General features: G+C 33.9%; 3 protein-coding genes across 9 annotated transcripts; 1 reads left to right on the top strand and 2 right to left on the bottom strand.

The window, feature by feature from the left end:
• Positions 1–817: 817 nt before the first annotated feature.
• Positions 818–2472, top strand: LOC133795665 (uncharacterized). 4 transcript variants are annotated; one of them, XM_062233134.1, is made up of 5 exons: positions 818–1205; positions 1329–1377; positions 1471–1624; positions 1817–1956; positions 2363–2472. In XM_062233134.1, exons 1-5 carry the CDS (start codon positions 928–930, stop codon positions 2417–2419), a joined length of 678 nt encoding a protein of 225 aa, XP_062089118.1. In that variant the 5' UTR covers positions 818–927; the 3' UTR covers positions 2420–2472. The 4 variants fall into 4 exon arrangements, with proteins under 4 accessions (XP_062089118.1, XP_062089110.1, XP_062089106.1 ...); XM_062233126.1 differs by having other exon boundaries at positions 1700–1956; XM_062233122.1 differs by having other exon boundaries at positions 1694–1956.
• Positions 2224–9335, bottom strand: LOC133795648 (putative GTP diphosphokinase RSH1, chloroplastic). Of its 4 annotated transcripts, XM_062233103.1 has the most exons (25): positions 9142–9335; positions 8955–8984; positions 8453–8643; positions 8109–8273; positions 7930–7995; positions 7729–7821; positions 7504–7635; positions 7314–7415; positions 7152–7229; positions 6997–7068; positions 6640–6747; positions 6390–6487; positions 6129–6189; positions 5968–6030; positions 5817–5888; positions 5635–5736; positions 5334–5492; positions 5086–5217; positions 4891–4977; positions 4724–4795; positions 3968–4054; positions 3432–3885; positions 2960–3021; positions 2765–2833; positions 2224–2665 (listed from the first exon to the last, which is right to left on the bottom strand). In XM_062233103.1, the coding sequence occupies exons 2-25, from the start codon at positions 8977–8979 to the stop codon at positions 2561–2563; spliced, it is 2655 nt and encodes an 884-aa protein (XP_062089087.1). In that variant the 5' UTR covers positions 8980–8984; positions 9142–9335; the 3' UTR covers positions 2224–2560. The 4 variants fall into 4 exon arrangements, with proteins under 4 accessions (XP_062089087.1, XP_062089084.1, XP_062089091.1 ...); XM_062233100.1 differs by having other exon boundaries at positions 8955–9335; XM_062233107.1 differs by having other exon boundaries at positions 5817–5873; positions 8955–9334.
• Positions 9336–11662: 2327 nt separating this feature from the next.
• Positions 11663–23327, bottom strand: LOC133817957 (uncharacterized). The gene is made up of 9 exons (XM_062250618.1): positions 23241–23327; positions 15666–16313; positions 15358–15564; positions 15177–15266; positions 14984–15091; positions 14632–14886; positions 14476–14532; positions 14143–14397; positions 11663–11710 (listed from the first exon to the last, which is right to left on the bottom strand). Exons 1-9 carry the CDS (start codon positions 23247–23249, stop codon positions 11663–11665), a joined length of 1677 nt encoding a protein of 558 aa, XP_062106602.1. The 5' UTR covers positions 23250–23327.
• Positions 23328–24692: the final 1365 nt, after the last annotated feature.

Below are 24692 nucleotides of genomic sequence, written 5' to 3'. Positions count from 1 at the left end.
TGTTTTTATTTTTTTATACTAGAGTTCTTGAACATAATAATTTTAAATTATAAAGCGTTAACAAATTATTTACATGTTTTTATTTATTTAAATTTTAATATTAGAAATACAATAATTAATAATATATTCACAACTAATTTTTTTTTTAGTAAAATAGTATATTTGTATACAGATTTCATAGTTGGTGATGGTATTGCAAGTTATTATATAAAAATTAATCAAATGGATTAAGATGTTAGACAATAGTTGAATATAGCACCATTAACGATTAATAGAGACTAATATGTTTATTTTGTGAAATAATATATTAAAAAATTGCTATGAACGATAAAAGATTTTTGAATTCTTGATAAAAAGAAAATTATAGAGCATATACAGGAACATAATTTTTTTTTTTAAAATTGTTTAATATTTAAATTAGAACTAAAGTGTTAAAAATAAAATAGTTTAGAGATTTTACTTATAAAATTATCAATAAATTAATTATGTATTTTTCATGTTATTAAATTATAATTTTACTTTAATTATTTTTTCTTTTGTCCCTTTCTACTAAACAACCGCACGCAGAGAAACTCAATTCAATTGGCGGAAAAATAGTGAAGAGAATTCTAGTCAATGGTGAAGTTGTAAATTGTAATGGGTAGGTAACATGAACATCACAGCTGAAGTAATGCCGTACCTAACTGAGGTATAGATGACCCAACACGTGTCAAATGCTGGTTAGTGGTTATTAGTGTGTAAACCTCACAGACAGGCAAAATAGCAGAATCTCAAAACTATGAAGCGATAAGCGGGTGGATAAACAAATAGAGACGCCAAGTAGCGAATCTGGCACATAAAGAAGTCCGCTTCAAGCTCCAACTAACTACTTCATCAAATCTTATAAAACCAACAACAAACACTTCCATTAGAATTTGTGATCTTAAAATGGACAAAAGTAATACCAAAAGCAGAGAAAAAAACAAGACTAAGATAGGCCAATGCACTATTACTACTGGCTTTGGACTTGGAGGGTTGGTTGTGGTTGGTGGAGCCTTGGCTGTGGCTGGTTTAGCGGCCGTTTATGCTATCAGGAGATACAGAAAGAAAGGTTGTACTAAAACATCCGAAGAATGCTTCAAATTTTGTCCAAAGAAGAATGAAGATCATGGTGGATTGCAATCTCTTCTTGAGACATCTTCTCCAACTCCTCTTGACAGTTCAAGGTGGAATCTTTTTCTTTTGTTTTATATATATATATATATATATATATATATATACACACACACATATAAATTTCTTTTGGGGTTGATTATCTACCGCTTAAAGGGTCTTTTTTGAGTTTGCAGCCAATCATCAAACCATGAAACTTCAGACACGAGCGTGTTGGTGACCCAGGTGAATTTAAAGCTGTCATTTTGGTTAAACTTAAAATTCAATCTAAGCCTTCAACTAAAAATTTGATTTATTTGAAAACTACTTTTTGTGTAGGAAATGATAAATTCTACTGAATTGGAGATACCATCAGAGGAAACCCTCCAATTAGAGGAGGGAGAGGATGCTAAGATTGATCGGCAATCAGCTGAAGACGAAGAAGATGATGAGTTGGGGTACGAAGTGGTTAACAACAGTGAAAGTTCCGAAGGTACAGATAAGTTTCTCATTGAAAATACGATTGTGTTTATGTTTTATTTTTACTATAAACGTTCCAAAGATACAGGTCAGTTTTCCATGGAATCCAAAGGCGAAGTAATAATGCCAGCAGATGACAAAACAGAGGAACAAACAGAAAAACATACTTACTTTAATAAAATCAATGTCGTTTTCAACAATACAGTTGTCCAAGAGTTAAAAAGAACAGAGGAGAAGATTAAGGAGTTGGAAATGATAGGAGAAGAAGTGAGGTCCTACAGGTTATTTGTTAGGATTTTGTTCATGTTGATAATTCTATTGCTGCTGCGTTTTCCCCTGCTTCTGGTAAGCTACTTCTGCAGTTCTTTCCTTGTTCAGTGAAGTTCAAAGCGCTGTTGTAAAACATTCAACCTAATTGTGATAAAACAAAAAGATCTTGTATATGACTAGTGTGTTACTAGTAAAAATAAACAAAATAAATAAATAAATAATAAGAAGCATTTATTATGATTTACCTATGGATGGTTTTGTAATTTTTGCAATTGTTCAAGGCAGATTTTTCAGTTATGTTCTTTTCTCTTCTTTTTTCTTTTTTTTTTCCATACAAAGAGGGAAAATAAATGAGGTAGTATGTATTGCAGAAAGATTGGTTCAAGTACAACCTCAGTATAGGTGAATCAATGTCCTTTCACAGGTATCTTTTACAAAATGTATACTAATCCTAACTATGCACTCTTTTTCCTATATACAGTGCCCTGAATTCAGACTTTGCTCGCAACTGGCTGCTGCTGGTTTATTTTGTTACTGAGTGTCCAACAAATTAATCAAAATTAAGAAAAGCTACTACTTATTGAACATGGTGATATCTCAACTTTCTGGGGACAAAACTTCATACCAAAGCCTGCCATTGTTGGGATGAAACTGTTGGCTGGCTGGTACTGCAGATTAATTAGCATTCAAGAATATCTAGGTTATCTGTTGAACTTGACCAACTGCAACCCGTAGACCATCCCAATACACCTAGAATAATGTCAATGCTTGAGCAAGCATTAACCTGAATAACAAAAGTTCATGTCAGAATCTAGAATGCGCAGTATATAACAAGTGGAAATAATCAAAAGATTTTAGAGGTATTGGATGCGTGATAAGCTACCAAATTTTCTGTGCTGCATTCAACGTGGAATAACATGACTGCCATTCCTCTTCCTCCATCGATCTCAGCCTGGTCATCAAGGATAAAAGTAGGTGGTTATGGAATTCCAAATGTAAAAAGCACTCCAATATAAAACAGCACTAACTCAATAACCAAATGTTTGATATTTATTTGATCATGCTTTCAACCACTTACCACGCATGAATATATTGTGATCCCTGCAGCTGACAATGTTGTTGTGACCTCGGCCATCATGCCTGAAAAAAATTTAGATCGCTATTAGAAGATACTCATAATTGGTACTTCCCATGAGATTTTCAAATTAAGGAAGTACAGCATTTTACAGACTATTTTCAGTTGGTATTTGTCATTTATTTATTTTACACTTGCCCTCCTATAACCCTAAAATCTTTGAAAGGCAGTAATCAACAGAATATTACTAAAACTTCCCTAAAAGAAATCGATCTACAAGCCTCATGGGAGTATAAGAGCAAACTATGACCTCACCAGTCAACCAAGGTCTAACACAATCCAATTATAGCACCAAAGTAACAGAAAGTTTTAAAGCATGCCTCTTCCCAGCACTGATATGCCACTAATATTATATATAACTGGATAGACAAGAAGAAACCACACCTTCGTTACTTGGAAAAGAAAACAAAATTACCTCTTCGATCTATAGAAACCACAAAAAGCCAGTGGATGGAGTGCCCTTCAACATTATGCCAAGATGCTATCTTGCTGGACAACCAGCTTTCCAACCCAGGCAAGACCTCTTTGTACGTTGGAATATTAGGCTGAATCATCCTGGAAACATTGATTCCCTGTGATAATTCCCCTTCAATCTTCAAACTTACCTGCTTGACATGTTTGCTATGTTTTCCATTTACTTTGGGAACCCAAGCACTTCCAATTTCATTTTGAGAAGAAGCCTTAGATTCATTTCCTTGTGATGACATTTCTATAATTTTTGCAAGGAATTTATTCCACACGGGCTTGTATCCTTTTGGGGCATCAGAAATTTCCTCTGCCTCACTCTCCTCTTCAGAGTCAGCAGTGAAATCATTTACAGTATCTGCTGTTATTTCAGCCGCAGAGAGTGCAGCTTGCTCCCTTAAGAACTGCACAAGATGAAATTAGACAAATAAGCAAAACCAACTAGTAAAAGAAACAAAATAAAATCACTTGGTGAAAGAGGCCTACTTTCATAATTTTGTGTCTGGCACTACGTGTTTTTGCATGCTGCAACCACTGCTTATGCCTCTGAAAAGCTGATTTCCCAGAAAGAGCCTGAATATTATTTTTCAAAAAAAAAAAAAAAAGTGTGAGCCTGAACAAACAGAACAATATCAATAAAATGCAACCTGTTACTATAATTTGATGGTTGATGCCTCTAAATGTACAGAAAAAGCAACCACAGAAAAACATGTCTTGTGACCATAACAAGAGCTGCTTAGATTTTTCTTCGTCAATAGACCATGGCTGAGGCCAAGTCACAAAGTCCGATTATGATTTAGAATTCTGAATATTGGTCATAGTGTAACTGTTACAGCTAGATAATGTTTTTTGGGAGACCCTAGGCTTAACATTTCTCTTGTGAAAAATTAAGCTAATCATCCCCCACTCCAAATAAATAATAATAATATTTTTTAGAAAAATAAAATCTCTCAAAATTTAAACTAAGTATCTGGTAGCAGAATAGTTGCACATAAAACCTCCGCCTGTCAATGTTAATAATCAGAGATACAACTTATTGCCACATTAGATTATTAAGAAATGCAAATGGATTCACATCCCACAACCCCATTCCCAACAAAAACCACAGAATGATTTAACATACAACCTTTAAATGCAAGAAAAAGATCACAACAAATGTAGTTTCCACTTGTTTGCAAAAAGGTTCTATGATATGATTAAAATAAAAATGCAGATGTATGTCAATGATCAAAAAATACGAACATTATAGGTGATTATCTCCACAACTTCAGCATTTGAAAGTACATGCATGGGAGCAACAAAATTCCCATTGACCTGCATCAGAGAAAGTTAAGTTCTTCAGACGTTTTTCCTCATAATTTAGAAGTGAAAGTTTCGACAACTTATAAATGGCTCAAAGCAGAGGGTACCTTAGCAGCCACCATTTTGTTGCCAATATCAGTGTGTATCATATAAGCATAGTCAATCACAGTAGCTCCTTTGGGAAGATTCTTTATCTGTATGTATTGTAAAAAAAATTGTAAAGGTGCTGAAGCATACCAATCTCATGTTCGAAATTGAATTTACTGAATTTCATCAAATGAACATCAATAATTACAAATTACCTCTCCCCTGGGAGTAAACACAAAGACACGACTGCCTAACAGGTCTCTCGTGACAGTGTCTACAAATTCCCTAGAGCTCATGTTGCCAACAAACTCCTCTTGCCATTCTCTAATAGCATTGAGCCAGCCAATCTGGAGGAGGATTTCACAAGAATTGACAGTGAGGTGAATGGAAAGAGTTTTCTAAAAATAAATTTCAAGGAAAATGAGTAGCTATCATAAATCAGCAATGAGTGTTAGGAAAATACCCTGAGTGCAATGTTGGCATTATTTAGACACACAGTCTTTCCTCTTGAACTTTTACCATTTGGCCCAGCATGTCCAACTAAACCAGTAACAAATACTCTCCCACTATAATGAGCAGCAATGCCTCTCTCAGCTATTAGATTCATCTCTTCGGTTCTTATCTGCCAAAAGATGATAACTTAGATAAATAAAACTGACACACTAAAAGGAATTTAACATGAATGATAAAATGTTAACACATTAGTACATGCCTAAACTACTTGTGAAATTCGAACATACTCAAAAATGAGAATTCAAGACTACCTGCACTTCAATTCGAAACATGCTCTCATAAAGGAAAGGGATTACAGTTGTATGAAGACTTTGATAACCATTGGGTTTTGGGGTTGCAATGTAGTCTTTCATCTGCTAACATGAATATTAGTACATAATACTTCCACAAATATGCAAATTGAATAATCAACAAGAAAACATGGTGTACGCACAGAACGAGGAATAGGAGTCCAGATTCCATTAACCAACCCAAGAACATGGTAGCAAATCTGCAGATAAGACAACTATAAGAAAGAGTTAAAATATATTTTGAAACAAAATGCAGCAAAGGACACCAATTGTTTTAGGCTCAAGCAACTCTACCTGCTGTGGGGCGCACAAAGGTCCAACTCCCACACATGTCTTCGGTTTTATAATGATGCGAAGCTGGTAATGGAAAATGCAAATTTAAGTCAATAAGTACACGAGTCTCATATGTTTCCTTGCCAAATATTGTAAAAGTTGAAGCAAATATCAGGACAAACCTGAGCAATTTGGTTAACTTCATTGATTGATCCTTTAGATTTCAGCACAGATTTATAGATGCTGCAAGTTAATAGGTAGACCCATTCAGTAAATTGAACGAAATCCCTCATCCCCTCAAAATAAAATCATAAAAGCCTCTATATGACAAAAGAAAAAGTCCTCTTAAACAGAAATCACTACAGACGAGCATACTGAAACAGAATATATCAAGTGCACAGTGCCACAAGAAAAAATTGAGACCAGGAATTGTTCTTTTTGACCTATAAGGCTCCTTAAAAACAGTACAAACTTCAGTTTTTGCAGTCATAAGGTCTAAGAACTGATCATCCTCAAGCCTCTTCATTAGAATTTTGTCTGCCTGTATGAGACAAGTATTGATCAGCAGACTATGGTAAAATCTAAATATTGTATATAATATGTATGTACTAGAAAGCTATACTTGATAACTTCCATCTGATGCCATGATAGTATCCCAAGAATTAGTAATCACTTGAGCTAGATAACTCTTACCTCCTCAAGTTCTTTCTCATGCTCCTTATGTAGGTCGGCAACTCTCCTCTTGATTTTAGCATAATCTTCAACATTTGTATACATGAAGGAAAGATTTTCAAGTTCCGACTGCAATACAGTATCAGTACATTATTTAAATGTACTAAATGTTCCATCCCTTAGGTTGAATTTTAAAGTCCAGATACCACTATATCATATTTCAACATCTTAAAAATTGATAACTTGACAAGAGAAATAAAATCATGAAAGATAACTGTAATCTAAAGCAATTGCTCATTCAAACATTGCAGAAACTGAACATCTAATTAATCAAGCAGTCAAAAAGACAAGCAGAAGAGGGAATGAGTAGAGCAATACCTTGATTTGGTACATCCCAAGCAACTTTGCCAGAGGAGCGAAGACCTGTAGTGTCTCCCTTGCAATGCTGAACTGAACACAAAAGTAATATTCAATGTAACACCAGGTCTAACAAAGTAGATAAATGAAAGTAAATTAAATGAATAACAAGTCACCTGCTTGTGTGGAGGCATGTGTGAGAGAGTACGCATGTTATGTAATCTGTCAGCTAGCTTGACAATGATAACACGAACCTGAAACAACACACATTTTAATTTGCAAATGGGTTAGGACTTCAAAGTACACATATCAATAAAAAAATGGGAATAAAGAGGTACTTCTTCCGTCATAGCTAGGAACATCTGCCTCAAATCATCAGCCTTTACATCTTGTACTGAATCCCTTTCATTCTTACATTTCAATTTTCCTAGCTTAGAAACCTAATCAGAAAAGAGGAAAAAAAATATTAAACCAGTCCGAAATACTTTTAAGGTAATCCTATATGAAAAGAAATATGAACAGATCTACCTTAGTTTCTCCTTCTACAATTCGGCGGACAGTAGAACCAAACTCCTCCTCTATTCTTTCAAAGGTTACAACTTTAGTATCCTCGACTGTGTCATGTAATAACCCAGCAGCAATTGATTCCCAATCCAATTCCTAGAAAGAAAGTATTTAATCTTATTGCAGATGACAAAAAAATTATACAAAATAAAATAAATAATGTCATGTTTTTCCACTCAGAGGACTCACTAGTTCTCCTAGAATGCGTGCAACTTCGACTGGATGTATGATGAAGGGTTCTCCGCTGCGTCTCTTTTGACCATCATGAGCCTCAAATGCCAGCTGCGAAGCCACAAAACTATTTTGAATTTTAAAGACAACCATCTGTTTGATGTAATGGGCTTTACAGACAATACATACTAAATTTACTTCATGTAAGTGAGAGCTGACCTTAAGAGCATTATGGACCAAATCCAGTTCTATAGGTGGAAGGTATGAAATAGTGGGTTTAAGATCCTGCAGGAACCAAACAACAGAAGTTATAACCAAAACCATGAGAAATATAGTATCCAAATTGGCAGGTTAATATCATTGTCCAAACATTCTAGATTTGGCAAAATATATTATACCTCCCACAACCTTTCAGGAGAAACGTTGTCAATGACATTTGAAGAGCAAAATAATTGCCATCGTTTGCAAGCAACATGAAGCAAGCTTGATCTAAAGAGATTTCTGTGTGGAAAATCTGAAGTTTCATTACCATACCAACCACCTGTAGTGGAAGTTTCACTCATCTGCCAAGAGTACAATGTTAAACAAATATTATGGTTGATTCTTATATAAAACGTAAACAGTTAGTTTACAATCCTAAATAGTAGTTACTACTAGATTGATATATTCATCAATTTTACTAAAAAAAATTAGAATAACTGGAGTCGGATCAACCAGTGCTAAAATACTCATAGAAACTTACAAAATTGATTCGAGTTCTTCTCCCATTTCGCGCATAAGACAACAAAGAATACGTTGGAGGATGAGCTGTACTCGCAAGGAACCCAGTCAAGACTCTCGGAGCTTTCCAAGCACACGAGAGAAAATTACAGTCATATCTGCCACTCCCATCCCCTTTTGGTAACTTACATATGTTCACACATTCTAAAGAAACTACAAAACAACAGATAAACAAGTCAAAACCCAGAAAACACGTGAAGAATTAATCAAGAACCAAATAATTTGAACCTCATAAAACTGTTACGATACTAAATTAACAATTCCAAGTTCATATACTCCTTTGGCTCCATAAAACAATACAAGAGTGACACCTTAGTAGTCCACTATGCTAAGTTCACTCGAATTCAGTAATCATTAGTGAAAAATAACAAAAACCCAGAATCCAAAATCCAAAATCACAATTCCACTAAGTATCCACCAATTTTAAAGCAAGCAGAGAAAATAATTTACAAAAAAACACATACCCGACATGGAAGGAGCAGAGGCCATTTGTACTGAAACAGAACAAAATCATTGAGTCAAGCGGAACATTAAACAACCAAAAGAAACGCGCCCCAGCAAAATCGAAGAAGAAGTTGTCAAGAAAGAAGAGGAATGTCACAAAATATCTAAAGCGGGCCAAAATCAAGAAGGAAAAAACAAACACTATACATAGAGCGTCTTCTTGAACTGAGAAGCAAAAAGATTCTCGGACATTGATTGAGCTTCAAAGACTCGGCGAGACGTTAGATTTCGGCCAAATAAGCTATGGATTGGGTTGAGAAGAAAGAATTTAGCAGAGAGAGAGATAATTTAGAGAGAGAGAGAGAGAAGGGATATTAAGTTAGCGAATGCCACACAAATGAAATACCGTTTGATATTAGATTTTTATTTATTTATTTTTGTGAGGTGGATTTAAACGGACATTGTTATGGTGTGGAAGGAATGCAATAGGCTATTATACCATATTGGTCCAAGTATGACAAGTCAGCTTTGCTTAAAATGAGACTACAGTGTGACTGTAATGCAACATTTTCACTATTCAAGTGAGGGTTATACATAATAATTCATCTTATTATCTATTTCTTATTAATTCAGACACAGATTTATCTATTTTATTTCATTTTTAATTAATTAATTATTCTCAAATTTGTTTCATTTATTTCATTTTTTTAAATGGGTTATCTCTCTTAATTTTCGTTGTATATATTTATAATCATTTGTATAATATGTAATATATTAATTAATACAGTATAAAGGTGTTAATAAATGGGACTTTATATTTATAACATTCAAAGTATATAGATTACATATATTTTTTTTGGGAATACACTTTATTACTATGAAACAGTAAGAGATTACAATTTCACCTTATTATTTAGCAAAAAAAATCATGCAAAGATATTTTGAAAAATTATACAATAAAATATTTATAAATAAAACATTCAAAGCCCGCAAATTTTGTGGCATCTGAAACTCTCCAAAGAAGTGAGATTTCAACCTAACAGATAAGATTTGTAAGTTACAATGATATACTTTATATATATATATATATTGGGCGGATTATTAACTATTCTATGTTAAAATCATCAAATAACAAAAAAATGTTTCTCCTTGAAATGTCAATCATATACGTGTATCCTTAAACCAACAAGAATAAAGAACTTCTAAATACAACTAAAAAAGAAAAAACAATCCTATTTTTGGAGCCTAAATTGAGATTTGTAAGATTGAAAGTATAGTTGAAAAATATGATTTTCCAGTAATATATTATATCATTAGTGGAACACCATCATTAGCAGCTCGGGTTTCACAATCCTTATATGCACAAAGCAAAGTCTACAAACAAGCACAAACTAACTTACTAACAGGTGCAAACAAACCTACGAATAGACACAAAAAAGCTTACAAGCAGGCACAAACATCCTGCAAGCTGGCACAAAATAAGCCTATACAAGCACAAAATATACTAAAGATGGTACAAACCACTCCAAGGAAGACACCACACGATCCCACAAGGTCCTATACCATGCAAACTCAAACTAAAAAAAACCTACATCAATATATTTTGCTTTTTACTTTGAAGAATTTTAAAGCAATCCCTGCATGACATCATTAATAATGAAAAGATAATAAAATGGGAAAGTAATTAGTCCTCGTTTTCAAATCCCCATTAAAAACAAAAGAAACCAGAATCTTATTAACAATAAAATAAATAAACCCCATGCCAGAGATATGTAGAAAATATCATTGACCTCCTTTTCAAAGTTGTGTTAGACTTCTCCCTTATGCTAATCCAAGTGTGACATATTGTATTCAAGCTTGAAGAATCCAAGGCAAGAACTCCATGTGAAGAGTCTCGGTATGTAAATAGGTCACCAGATCTAGGCAAACCAAGAGATTCTCTTTCTCTACATCACTAAAATTAAAACTAAGCTTAACTTAAAAATACATAGAGATATTTATTAAACCCCAAATTTTTTTTGAACTAAATCAAATTAAAAAACTCTAAGAAAATCGAATAAATCTATAACATCATCCAAGGATCATCATCTCCATCCTCCCAAACAAACAGGGAGAAGCATCCCCTGAAAAATCTCACATAGCAGAAATTCAAAAGCAAATGCAAAGAAATTATTTAAGCCAACCTAGATGTACGCTAAAAATTCAAGTCTAAAAGTTCAAGAAACATAACTCCAATCCAAAAACCTTTTATATCAATAGGCCCCTAAAATAAAAACAAGTACAGAACCAGACAAAATAACTATGCCACAAAATTAGCTTTTGAGCATATAACAGAAAGTATAACTCTATAAATAAAATCATACAAATCAGCTTTCAATATGTTTGAATAACATAAAAAAACAAAATTACACATTTAGATTATAAGCATAATCATACTCATACAACAAAGTGAACTAATTCAAACATTAAAAAACAAAATTACACATTAAGATTATAAACATATTCATACTCATACAACAAAATGAAGTAATTCAAACATACAAAAATCAAAACCCAAGGAGTGAAAGGTGAGACCCAAACCAATTTAGCCATAAAAAATGCAAAACCAAAAGAAAGTAAAATAATAAATGTTAGGAATTGCTAAGTCAAGAACAAATGCATCAGAATAAAAGAAACAACATCAAAAACTACAAAATTTATGCACGATCGGACCACCGATGCCTTTCGATCAAGCCACTGGTTGATAATCGCACCCACCACTATGAATCACCACCACCTACAACAGAAAACAAAAAGAAAAGGAAAAGGAGAAAAGAAAACAAGAGAGAAAGAGAGGGGGAGAGATTGACACCAATGGAGGACACCCCAAGCCCAATCACCACCACCGAGCGAGAGAGGTTCGCCCGCCTAGCTTCCCCGCCGAGCAAGAGAGAGAGACAATGAGTGGGAGTGGCTGCGAGAGAGAGACGAAAGAGGGAGGAGGAAGCATAAATGGGGCGGAGGCTGTGGGTTTCTTATTACACATATATAATTATCATAAATAATAACAAAATATTGGATTATGAACCACAATCTTTGAAATGCACTCCCTCAAAAACCGACAATCATTTTAAAAAAGAATCGAAGTTATTTGAAAGTTGTTACAATATTGAATTAATATTCATATTAATAATAAATAAATTGCCATAATAACCAATGGATATATAATAAATGAAAAGGTTAATGATACTTCTTTCATACAACGTCTGCTTTACATTGGTTAAAAGGTTATCGTTCATGGTGCCTGAACATCAGAAGCTTCTATTTTGCAGCTTGTTTATGCAGGGAACCATGCCTTTGTTAGAATAGCGTTGGACATGGGAGTCAACAAGCTCTTTTTCCCTGTTTACTGGAATCTCATTGATATACTTCTTAATCTCTTTGCTTATGTTTTGGAAACATGTTTATTTATTAATTACATTACATATATAATAATCATATACAAATATAAATATAAAAATATATTGTTTAATGTTTCATCAACTGTTACACTATTTTGTTTAGATCTTTTCTTCAGTCTTTGTAAGATAGAAAAACCAAAAAATTATGCTCTCAACTGTTACACTATTTTGTTCAGATTTTTTTTCTGTCTTTGTAAGATAGTGTTGTATCCTAAAAGTTAGCACGAGTTTAATTACTTAGCTAGGAATATAGTTGGCAGATGAATATATGAAAACTCGAATTGGGACTCGGCATCTAGTTAATGATGATGTGAGCAACTCGAATTGGGACTTGGCAATACGACATTCAGGTTATTATCAGGCCGCCTCTTAGGATAACAGTTCAGTTCGAGACATGTAGTGGCCAGATCTCCTTTTGGGCGCTCTGAAGTTAATCCGAACTAAGGTTCGGATAATCTTTGATCACCAACTCGATGAAGATATTCAGCTCGTGGAAACCTGGTCAGAACGCATACTGAAGGATCCCGAGAGACTTGGAGGCTCTTTATACACTCATTAATGCCCAGGCTGTATTGCACATTTATCATTTATTATCCGAGATAGCAGGAGTATATTATGTTTTACAATCATATCCCAATGTAAATGAGAATTATCTATATTAAATGTATACCATATTTATGCATGCGGTTACCCAAACCTGCCCAGGAAATTCAACTATAAATATCACGGATAATGGACAAAGAAGGGGACGACCTTTTTGTATTACTGAAACTCTGCAAAAAATTGTGAGAGAAAAGCAATAATATTGTCTCGTGGACTAGGTTGATTTTAACCACAGAACCACGTAAAATTGTGTGTATGAAAGGGTTCTTATAAATTCATTACGGTTTACAAATAAGCAATAATACGCTTTTTAGATTTCTAAATCTACTGTTGGCGAAAAATCGCGTCAACAGTTTGGTGCTTTTATTGAGAATAAATTAGTGCTTTACAAGTTTCATTCGATGTTCATCATGGTGGTTACTCAATTGATGCATGACAACGAAATGGAACAGCCTGGTGGGCAAGAGGCACATCATACAGCCGGTCCCACTGAAAAGGGCCCAAATGTTCAGCAACGTCTTGGGAAGCAACTGGTGGGCCAAGACGACGTTGGGAGTTCGGCGTCACTTCCACCAAATCCTAATCTAGGATATTTAACATCCATTGAGATGGAGAATGCCCAATTAAGGAGCCATCTCACTAGGGCAAACAGACAGATCGAAGAGGTCCTGGCTTGGTTACCCCCTCTTGCAATGTAGAGTCCAAGAACTTTACTTAGCTAGTAGTAGTAGTAGTAGGAGTAGCAGCAGGAGCAGCAGCAGCAGCAGCAGGAGCAGCAGCAGCAGCAGCAGGAGCAGCAGCAGGAGCAGCAGCAGCAGCAGCAGCAGGAGCAGCAGCAGCAGCAGCAGCAGCAGCAGCAGCAGCAGCAGCAGCAGCAGCAGCAGCAGCAGGAGCAGCAGCAGCAGCAGCAGCAGCAGCAGCAGCAGCAGCAGGAGCAGCAGCAGCAGGAGCAGCAGCAGGAGCAGCAGGAGCAGCAGGAGCAGCAGCAGGAGCAGCAGGAGGAGCAGGAGGAGCAGGAGGAGCAGCAGGAGGAGCAGCAGGAGGAGCAGCAGGAGCAGCAGCAGCAGCAGCAGCAGGAGCAGCAGGAGGAGCAGCAGGAGCAGCAGCAGCAGCAGCAGCAGCAGCAGCAGCAGCAGCAGCAGCAGCAGTAGCAGTTCATTCTCACTTTTTCAGTTGGCCAAGCAATTATACTACCAATAGCATCTTCCATATGGCAAATGTTAGATGTAGGCCTCCAAAGAAATGCATTGGGTTTCCTTGCAAAATCTATTCCCACTTTCATGGCATTTGGACCAAGAGGAACATGATGGACCTCATCTTTTGGGTCACTTGAAATGAAGTATCCATCTGCAATAATATCTCCAGATCCAGTCCAATCCAATATTTTGCATTTTTGGCCATAAATGTTATCCCTTACACTCTTTAAGAATAGTGGCAATAGTTAGAATTCATTTATAAAAAGTGGAGAAAGTTTAAGACTAAATGATTAGGAAGTTGCCACAGGAGATGATGGAACATGGGCATTTGATTGCTCCCCACTTTGAACAAGTTCATTCTACAGTGATATTATACATCAGCCATTAGTTGAATGGAAAACTAGTTTAACATAAAAAACACTAATTATAACCGAATTCATGAAAAAAAAATAACTTACCTGATTTCTTAGTAAAGATTGAATTAGTTGCTCCATGTGTGGCATTCTATCCTTCAAGTCATTACATTGATCTTTTATTTGAATCATGTGATCATCTTGTTCAGAAACAATTGCCAACTTTGACCGAGTAACTCCTCTTCCAAAAGCCCTCAAATATGTATTCTTTTCAGGGCCAAGCACCTTTGTTAGAATGTCATCATTAACACTTGTAGTTGAAGAAATAGTTAGATCTTTTTTATATTCTTCCACTAAATCCTGAAAATATATATGTAAAATCAACAATGGTAATAGTTAGATGAAAAGTATGTAATAAAAACAAATAAAATCATAATTAAATAAAGTTAGTTCATACAAAAGCTTCAGCCACTTCTGAATTTACAGGTTGACCATTTTTCTTCTTATGTGCCTTAGTCCAAACATCAACTCTAGAAGGTGCTTCTTTGCTTCCGCTATTATTAACCTAGCAAAGGATGTAAAATTTATTAATTAAAATTTGAGATAAAATCAATTTCTTATAAATGACATACAAATAGATCTAATTTTACCAATTCTTCAGTCAAGCGTGCATATCCTTTACGGCTACAAGTGTGAGGCAATTGCTTTGTCCGTATCTTTATGAATTTCTCACTTTTGGCCTATTAGAATCAAGGATTAATGATAATAGTATTAATCATAAATGAACTTGAATTTGTAATAAGTTTAGAACAAAAATTGAAATTAAGGTACCTTAAACTCAGCACTAGTTTTTTCTCTAACATAACTTTTCCACTCAATTTCTGAGTTGATGTTATCAGGTTTCAAGTTCATTCTTGCTTCTTCATTGGGTGCCTTCCTAAGTTTAGAAACCAATCTTGATTTCGAAGCTCTCCAAAGATCTGCCATTGTTCTAAAGACATAGTACTTTTTCCATTCTTTGTCAACCTTATATCTTGCCTAGTAAAAAATTAAACATGCAAATATATTAGTGTCAATAAAATGTAGCAAACTTTATGATCATAAAAAATAGTACAATAAATATTGATTAGACTTTATACCTGTATAGATTTCCATAAAACTTCTTTCATTCCTGGAGTGATCTTCCTCCAATCAGTTATTGTTATTGGCACAATTTCTCTCACAAGTGCTCCTAAAAAAGAAGACAATTTTATTGATGTTGTACCAATTGGTTGTCCTTTGGAATTAAACTTCACTTCCAAACGACCATCACTATCAGTTGCAATAGACTTCATTTTAGTTGGACCTATTGTTCTCTTTTTTGTACGTTCTTCTATGTGGTCAACAACACAGTTATCAGCAATAGATTTTGATGAGCTTCCAAGATCTTGTGCCCCTAATGATTGTAGGCGAGGTGACTTTCGTGTTGCCATTAATGACCCATGATTATCTTCTATAGGAGTTTTATGTGTTTTCCCAAGCACCCTTTTGTGAGATCCCCTAGTATTGGCTGGTGGTGAATCTAACATTGGAGTAGATGAAGTTTGAGTGGGTGTTTTTGCCAATGTATGATAAAAGCTAATGAGTGCTGTTAATTGCTCTGTGTCAAATGTTTTTTTCCTAAGTGACCTCTTTCTCTTAGTGGAGCTTATATGGGTTGTGGTTGTTTCTAGATCTTCGGAAGAGTCTTCTCTTACTATCATCTTTCGTTGTGATGTCATTTTTGGAGGCATATTTTGTGGTAGTACCTGATTTAATGCATGAAACTAGTTAACTCAACATTAATGTATGAAATCAAGTCCAACATTAATAAAATTATTTTCCCACCATTTAAATGGAAGACTATGGTGTAGGAAATGTTCCAGTTGTAATAATATATATATATATATGTTTATGGTGCCCAGTTTTTTTCCTCTCTCTCCACTCTTTTGTTTTCTTGGTGCATTTTTTTAAAGGGCAATTATTTAATCTATCACCTCATTTGAGGTTTTTGATCCCTTAGCAGCTTTGCCCACTAAAAAGCAGGGTTAAGTAATTTAGTGAAACTTGCAATGCAACCGACTGTATTTTTTGTTGTTATGTACTTTTATTTAATTAAAATAATGTCTCATGAAAGTAACAAATAAAATAATCACAAAACAAAAACACGAAAAAAGAAATTGATGGCCTAACACATCACAGAACAAAAACAATCCAATCTAGATTGAAAACTAGTAAAAGCAACATGAATTAACTTCCCAAGCATCATTGAAAATATGTGGAATAAATACCCATTAAGTCCTATAATGAAAACCATAGTCAGATTCAACATATTTATTTTCCTTTTATCTACTGCTATTTTTAGTGAATATGCAATCTCAGTATATACGTCAGCCCTACTTCATTTTCAGCACATACCATTTTTGTATTTTGAAGTAAAAATAAATACTATGTTTTTTAAAATTTAATGTTTATATATTTATTTTTCTTGTTTATATATATATATATGTATATACATATGTGTGTGCGAGGGAATTTGACCCAAAAATATAATATAGTACAGTTGTTAAACAATGTAGGATTGGATTAAAAATAAATAAAAACTCAAATGAAAAAAAAAACATGGGAAAAAAATGTGATTCCAAAGGAATCATCCCAAGTCACATAACTTGAACTAAGAATACTTACTAGTTATACTAAAATGAGAATACAGCCACCATAAGTCCCATATGGGAAATGAACATAACAACTAACAAGTACAAGTACTACAAGATTAATTCAATTGTCAATAAAACAACATGATATTCAAACTAACGTGCCCTCACAATCCACTCTCACATATTGATCTTCTTCAAGTACATCATCCAACTCAGTTTCAAAATTTTCTTCTGAAATGATAGGCATATACTCATGCTTATCATAGTATTCCAAGTCATAAAATCCTCTGGGGGGCGCCCTTAACACCACATACCAACTGGAAGAATCATGTTCTCTAGAGTAGAAAACTTGTTTAGCTTGTGAAGCTAAAATGAAAGGGTCTTTAACAAATTGTGATTGACTTTGGTGCAGGTTTACTAATGTAAGACCATCTTCTACCCTAACACCATTAGGAACATTAGCACAATGACATTTGGAAATTGGAATTTGAACTGTGTAATAATCTAACAAGATTATCTCTTTTAGGACCCCATAGTAGGAAACTACACCAGCAACTTGCGATATATCTTTAGTACTAGATCTACACATGGTTGTTGCATCAATGGAAACACCACTATTTTGTGTAGACTTCTCAATATCCTTTACATGGAATCTTTGACCATTAATAATAAATCCTGTGTAAGATATTGCTTGTTTTCTGGGTCCATATGCTAGCCATTTCAACAAATTTTTTTCTTCAGCCACATCAATAGGAACCTGTTATTAAATATAGTTTTCAATTAGTCATATCCCTCAACTTAACACACTAAGCTAAATCAGTTCAGAATGAACTAGTTTACCTTTTCCTTCAGCCATTTTGGAAATGTCTCTACATGTCTTTTCCAAAGCAAGCCACTATTTCTCTCATAAATTTTTTTTGTTTTCCTTAACTCCTCCATATGCATCCTAATTTATTCAAATAAAATGGATAAAATCACTTAATTTTGAACATAAAAACTAACAATTAGGACCCATCATGGACTTACTCTATAAAAGGCTCTACAATAGATGTGTTCAGCAGAACATATCGGTGTGCAATTTCTATCCACTCATCTGTTATCGTAATTTCTTTTTTCCCAGAAATTGGACGACCTTCAAGTAACACATCATTGGCCCACTCTTCATTACGACCTTTTTTTGTGTTCAATTCACCTGTTCTGTTAATGAATTCATTACAAAAAATCACACACTCATCTGCAAGATAAGACTCTGCAATACTACCTTCAGGCCTTGCTCGATTTCTGACATATTCTTTGAGTGTTTTCATACGTCTATCACATCAGATATTAGTACATCATTAATAAACTATCCATATATCACAATAAATATAAAAGAATAATAATTTTTTTTATTAATTCACCTCCCAAAGGGATACATCCATCGAAATTGAACCGTTCCACATAATCGTGCTTCTCGTCCAATATGAATCACCAAGTGAATCATGACATCAAAAAATGATGGTGGAAAGAATCTCTCAAACAAGCATAATGTTTCAGCAACTTCATTTTCAAATGTCATCAAGCTCTCCCTGTCAATAACTCGTTGACATATTCGATTGAAGAATGCACATAATCTTATTATAGCATCCCTTGGACCCTTAGGCATCAATCCTCTTATTGCAACTAGTAGTAATTGTTGCATCAAAATGTGATAATCGTGTGACTTAAGACCCACAAGCTTGCATTGTTCCATTAAAACACAATTTCGAATATTTGAACTATACCCATCTGGTACCTTCAACAAGAACAAACGTTCACAAAATAAATGTTTCTCGTCCTTTGAAAGTGTATGTATAGCTGGTGGAAGGTAGTTTCTAGTCCCTTGCTCTTGTGGGTGTAATCCACTCCTAATACCCATATCTTGTAAATCCAAACGAGCTTTAATTCCATCTTTAGTCTTCCCAGCAACATTTAACAGTGTATTAATAATGCTTTCGCACACATTCTTCTCTATATGCATCACATCCAAATTGTGACGAACATATAACTCCTGAAGTAAATATTGAAAAGATAAATAATTAAAAATTCTTCTAAATACAATGTTATTTTATCTAGATAAATAACTTTATACATACCAACCTTCCAATAAGGTAACTCAAAAAAGATTGATCGTTTTTTCCACATCTCTTTTTTATCATCACAACCTCTCTTTCTTTTCTTTAACTTAGATTTACCCCATACATTCACAAAATCTTTTAGATGCTCAAAAATTTTACTCCCATTCATTATCCTTGGTGCACTTCCAAGCTCTTCTTTTCCATCAAACCAACTTTTTTTAGTTCGAAATTGATGGTTTGTTTGAAGAAATTTTTGATGGCCTCGAAATGAAAACTTTGAGCTATGTTTTAACCACTCTGAATGTGTATCTTTACCACATAAAGGACAACTACAATACCCCTTAGTTTTACATCCAGCAAGATTCCCATAAGCTGGAAAATCTTGGACGGTCCACATCAAAATTGCTTTCAACATGAAAGTTGTGTTATCAAAAGCATCATGAACTTCAACTCCCTCATTCCATAATACATTCAAGTCCTCTATGAGTGGTTCTAAATATACATCAATGTCATTTCCAGGTTGCTTCGGTCCTGGAATTAACAATGACAATAAAACATTTTCTTGTTTCATGCATAACCATGGGGGCAAGTTATACATAACCATCATCACAGGCCAAACACTATATTTACTACTCAAATTACTAAAAGGATTGAACCCATCTGTAGAAAGTCCAAGTCTAAGATTTCGTTCTTCTTTTGAAAAAGAAGGCCATTTCTCATGCACTAACTCCCAAGCAATAGAATCTACAGGGTGACGCATTTTCCCATCGTTACTCTTATTATTGTGATGCCACCTTAAATTCTTAGCCATTGTTTTTTATCTAAACATTCGTTTGAACCTTGGGATTATAGGAAAATACCTCAAAACTTTTGCAGGGACACCTTTCCGAACCTTGCCAGTAAGCTTGTCTGACATCCAACGAGAAGTTCCACATGTTGGAAAATTTTCCAACGTCTCTTTATAAAGCCGGGGTAATTTGTTTGATGGTGGTGTGTTTGTTTGCAATAGAATGGAAGGGAGACGTCCCAATGCTCAACTAATTACTCGGGAAATGGGTTTTATTTCATATATTTTTTATTAAATAATTTATATTTTTAGTTTCTAATTATCAATTTAATTGGATGTTCAGTACCTTCCATTAAGGGGTGAGTGAGCCCTACACTAAAATATGTGATACAGACTGACTAAAAGGAGAGTGGTCTTTATAGTTTTCTCTTTCAAGTAAAACTTTGTTTAGAAGTAGGTGATGTTATGATTCTTTCCTCATAAGAAATATATGTTAATCCATGTGAGTTCAATTCAATTAATAATACAGTTAAGATATATATGATACAACTACATAATAAAATAAGTTATCAAGTGAACCGACTTACTTGATTAGAGGGAACAATGACAAAGAACTCTAAGAATATTGGACCCCTCAACTCATGCCCAGGTTACTAAAAGTAAGAGTCTAAGCCTCAGTTCTCTGACTTCTTCCCTACCCTTTTTTCCTTCTTTTCTTTCTTTCTTTCCTTCTTTTATAAAGTTAAACACCTCCTCTCTTTCTCTCTCCATATTTTCTTTTTGAGATTGGATTGATTGATTGCTTGGCCAAGGCTTAGGTGGAAGATTATTATGTTGGTGCCCATAACCAAATTGCATGAGCATGATTTATCCATGTATTGCTGTTCTATTTGGTCAAGGAAATTTTTTGACTTTGACATGAATTTAAGAATGATTAACTTTGTGCTTTTTAAAAAAAATATAATAGGAGCTCAGTTCTGACAACTTGTCCTAAGGCAATGAAATACTGACACTAAAACAATTACTTATTCTGATCTTCACTACCACATATAGTTAAAACAGTCAACTATAGAATTAATTACCCTAACCATTGATAACATCAAAACTTAATATTATGTATAAATACATGAACTAGAGAGATAAAAAACCATCACTCTTTTCTCTTTGGTTTACTACTTCATCTCCAATAATGGTCAGTAAGTAACATTCTTTCTTCTTCTAATAATAATAATTTATTATGTATTTTCTTTTTCTCTTTGATTTAATTCTTAATAATTATGCAGGACCCCAGAAGCTGCTTAGTAGTTATGGTATCATTAGGTATCACTTGGTCAAGCTGTTTTGGCACTACATATGGCCAAAACATACACAATGTGCTTGGTTTTGGAGCCACTGGAAATGGCACCAATGATGACTCACAAGTATAATTAACTTTTCTATCCAACAATGTTCTAATTCAGGTAAATTATTAGTATTACACACATTATTATATCAAATCTCTTTAAGTAGTAAATTAATCCTCCAAGTCCTTTTGTTGAGATTTTTTAAAGTGCTTTTCAGTTAGATTTTTTAAAGTACGAGAGGAAGGGTCATTAAAAAAATGCAAAGTAGTGGTGGGAACAAAAGGAACAATTACGTAATAATTTGAAGAGTAATGATATGTGTACTCAAAATATGCACTCAAATATTATATATAGTGATATGTCACTAGCAACCAATCATCTGCCAATATCATTTCAAACAACACACAAGTTTTCTTCCTTATCTCCGCAGCACACAAATTTATCAGATCCTACTTCACTAAAACACACAAGTTCTCAACCTTCCGTTATCACCACAACACACGGTAACAATCCCAGAACCTACTACACTATGGATGAATATTTAAGATATTCAAACTCCTCTAACATTTGCATAGTATTAAAATAAAAGTTAGAGGCATACCTCTTGCAAACTATTGCCACAAAAGTTTCTTTGAAGTTCGTCTCAACACATAAACACATTTACAATGTAATAAGATATAATGAAAGTGAGTCAAATTTGAATTAAAAAATTAAATAATAATGGAAAGAGGGAAAAATAAAATCTAACTAAGGTATGAATGGTAATATTAAAAGTTTATATACATTTTGTTTTTCCAATTGAAAGTTGATATAAAGGTATGAATAATAGTGAGTCAATAAATATAAATTTAAATAATTAATTATCACATATCTTTCGATCAATGATAGCGAGAGCATATTTATCTTTCGATAAATATGGCGTTTCTAAATTCATGTTCTGTTTTAGTGCCTGTTACCGGTATTTCTTTTAATCTCTATGCTTTGTATTTGTTTATTTGCTTATGTGTCTAACTGAAGCAGTATATTGGTTTGAGAGATTGTGTACTCCTATCATATTGGTTTGACAGATTTTGTACTCTTGTCATATTGGTTTGAGAGATTTTGGGGTATTTTATATCTGTTCTCAATTGTAATTTCTCAGATTTGGTGTAAATTAAAAAATAAAAGTTTTATTAAAAAAATGATTTGATTTGGGTTCAGGGTGTGGCTCTATCTTCCTAAAGAAAACCCAGAGATTGTCATTATTTTGTCATTAATATCAAGTTTTTTATCATCCAAGTGTAAGAGTATTTTATTTTTATATTTTTGTTCTGCTATGACCAGGGGATGCAGTGCTTAGTTTATCATTAATGGTGTTATGTGTTCTTGTTTTGTTTGATTCAGAAATGGAACAATTATAAATCGATGGGTCCCATTTAGAGTAGCATGAAGCAACAATTATAAAAAACAAGAGCATCAATGAAAAACATGATAAACAAGTGTGGCATTATGAATAAGCCTTATGAACTACATCATCACGTGAAACATAAAAAAAAACTTTTGATATTCTATTTTGGATTAGACCTGACTTTTCTTCTCTTGAATATTAAATAACTATTCATGTAACACAGGAATATTAATAACTAGAGGACACAGTGATCATTTAATTTATTTACCATGAACCATAATATTTGTGATGAAGACCAAAAGGGGCAAGGATTTAGGATTCAGTGCATATAGTTTTCTTGGCAACCAAACAGGGGAAGCTATATTAAAACCAAAAAAAAAAAAAAAAACACATCTATTAATACTAACGAGATAGCAGAAAACTCACCATCTCCATCCTTGTCAAAAAGACAAAAAGCTTCTTTAAACTCAACAATCTGTTCCTCACTTAGTACATCTGCCATATTATTTCACAATTGTTTAGAAGAAAGAAACTAGAAACTAAGCAAGATATAAACTACTAAATTTATTAAACTCTAGGAGATTTTCTAAATCAGAGATTGATAAAATTTATTTGTGTGTGGATTTTTATTTAAGAAATTTAATCTCAAGTAAAATAAATCCAATGGAGACTAAGAATAAGATTAATATCCAACGGAGAAATCTAAAAACTATATCATTCAATCAATAGAAGACATAAACAGAACCAAATCAAAAGTTGGAAAATATTCAGGACTCACTTCTATAGGAAAGACTTCGTGAGAGAGTTGACTGGAGGAGAAAGAACGTCGGGCTAGGTTGCTTGTGCCAAAGCTTCTCATCAAGAATTTATGAGAGTCATTGAGAAAGAATGATGAGCGATTTAATCAGATCACAGGGGGATTAAGAGAAATTGAAGAAAGAGATCGAGGGTTTGGGAGAAACTGAAAGAGTGATTGAAGAGAGAGAAAGAAATGATGTAAAATGAGCCCAATATGTGCAGTATATGTTTTATTCGGGCCCTAATACTCAACATTCCATTGAAAGCCCAATGTACAATATTAGTTTAGTGATATAAAAACAGCCCAATACGTCGTATGAAATCTTTATCAATAACACTTCTTAAAAAATGTCATTTTTCAATGTAATATAAAGTATAAAATGTTGTAGTGATTTTATAAGTTTAACCTATAGTTTAAGAATATTAATTATAACATAAGGTTTGATTAATATAGATGATTATAAAGATAATATTTATTTCACTATAAGGTTTAGATAGAACTAATAAGGTCATAACACTTGTCATGTGCATGTTTATTGAGAAATTAAGCATTTTTTATGAATAGTTTTATAAGAGATATATTTGAAAACCCCAGAACCTGTCAGCAGCTTTAAAATCGTATTAGAACTCAGTCAAAGTTGTTTACCCAATTCAAATTAGGCTGAAAAAGTGCAATTGCGTGTATAATATTTCAACGTATGCCGATATATCGCAGCCTAGGAGCCGATGTATCGCCACTCGGGGAATACGAAAAACACGTAACTTCGCACGAATGTTTCGACGAGCCTTGGGAATATATGCCCAGGCGATATATCGCCTACCATGGGCCATATATCGACTCTAGAGCAAGATATTTGAATGATTTTGAAACCGAGCTCAATTCAACTCATAACCTCTTAGCAAGCCTGTGAATCTTTTGACTGAGTCTTAAGCCTCTGTTGAACGAATATTCAAATGTTTTTCAATTAAATAGTCATTATTTTATTTAAGCTAAAAGAAGATCTTTTCATTCTTGAACTCTATAAACAGGACCTAGTACGAAGCCATTTCTTTCATTCTTCAAGCTGAGTTCAGAGCCTT

The sequence above is a fragment of the Humulus lupulus genome, chromosome 1 (assembly GCF_963169125.1).
Source record: "Humulus lupulus chromosome 1, drHumLupu1.1, whole genome shotgun sequence".
NCBI classification, from domain to species: Eukaryota; Viridiplantae; Streptophyta; class Magnoliopsida; order Rosales; family Cannabaceae; genus Humulus; species Humulus lupulus.
This window is presented reverse-complemented; position numbering and strand designations above follow the sequence as displayed.

Excerpts from the sequence above, each read along its gene's own strand:
- LOC133795665 (XM_062233122.1), top strand. The coding sequence starts at position 928 with ATGGACAAAAGTAATACCAAAAGCAGAGAAAAAAACAAGACTAAGATA. Across the intron at positions 1,625-1,693 it reads CAACAGTGAAAGTTCCGAAG|ATACAGGTCAGTTTTCCATG; the intron begins GTACAGATAAGT and ends AACGTTCCAAAG. Across the intron at positions 1,957-2,362 it reads TGCGTTTTCCCCTGCTTCTG|TGCCCTGAATTCAGACTTTG; the intron begins GTAAGCTACTTC and ends TCCTATATACAG.
- LOC133795648 (XM_062233100.1), bottom strand. The coding sequence starts at position 8,979 with ATGGCCTCTGCTCCTTCCATGTCGG. Across the intron at positions 8,274-8,452 it reads GAAGAACTCGAATCAATTTT|ATGAGTGAAACTTCCACTAC; the intron begins GTAAGTTTCTAT and ends TACTCTTGGCAG. Across the intron at positions 4,055-4,723 it reads TGGAGATAATCACCTATAAT|GCTCTTTCTGGGAAATCAGC; the intron begins GTTCGTATTTTT and ends AATAATATTCAG.
- LOC133817957 (XM_062250618.1), bottom strand. Across the intron at positions 15,092-15,176 it reads CACGCTTGACTGAAGAATTG|GTTAATAATAGCGGAAGCAA; the intron begins GTAAAATTAGAT and ends ATCCTTTGCTAG. Across the intron at positions 14,533-14,631 it reads AATCTTTACTAAGAAATCAG|AATGAACTTGTTCAAAGTGG; the intron begins GTAAGTTATTTT and ends ATATCACTGTAG.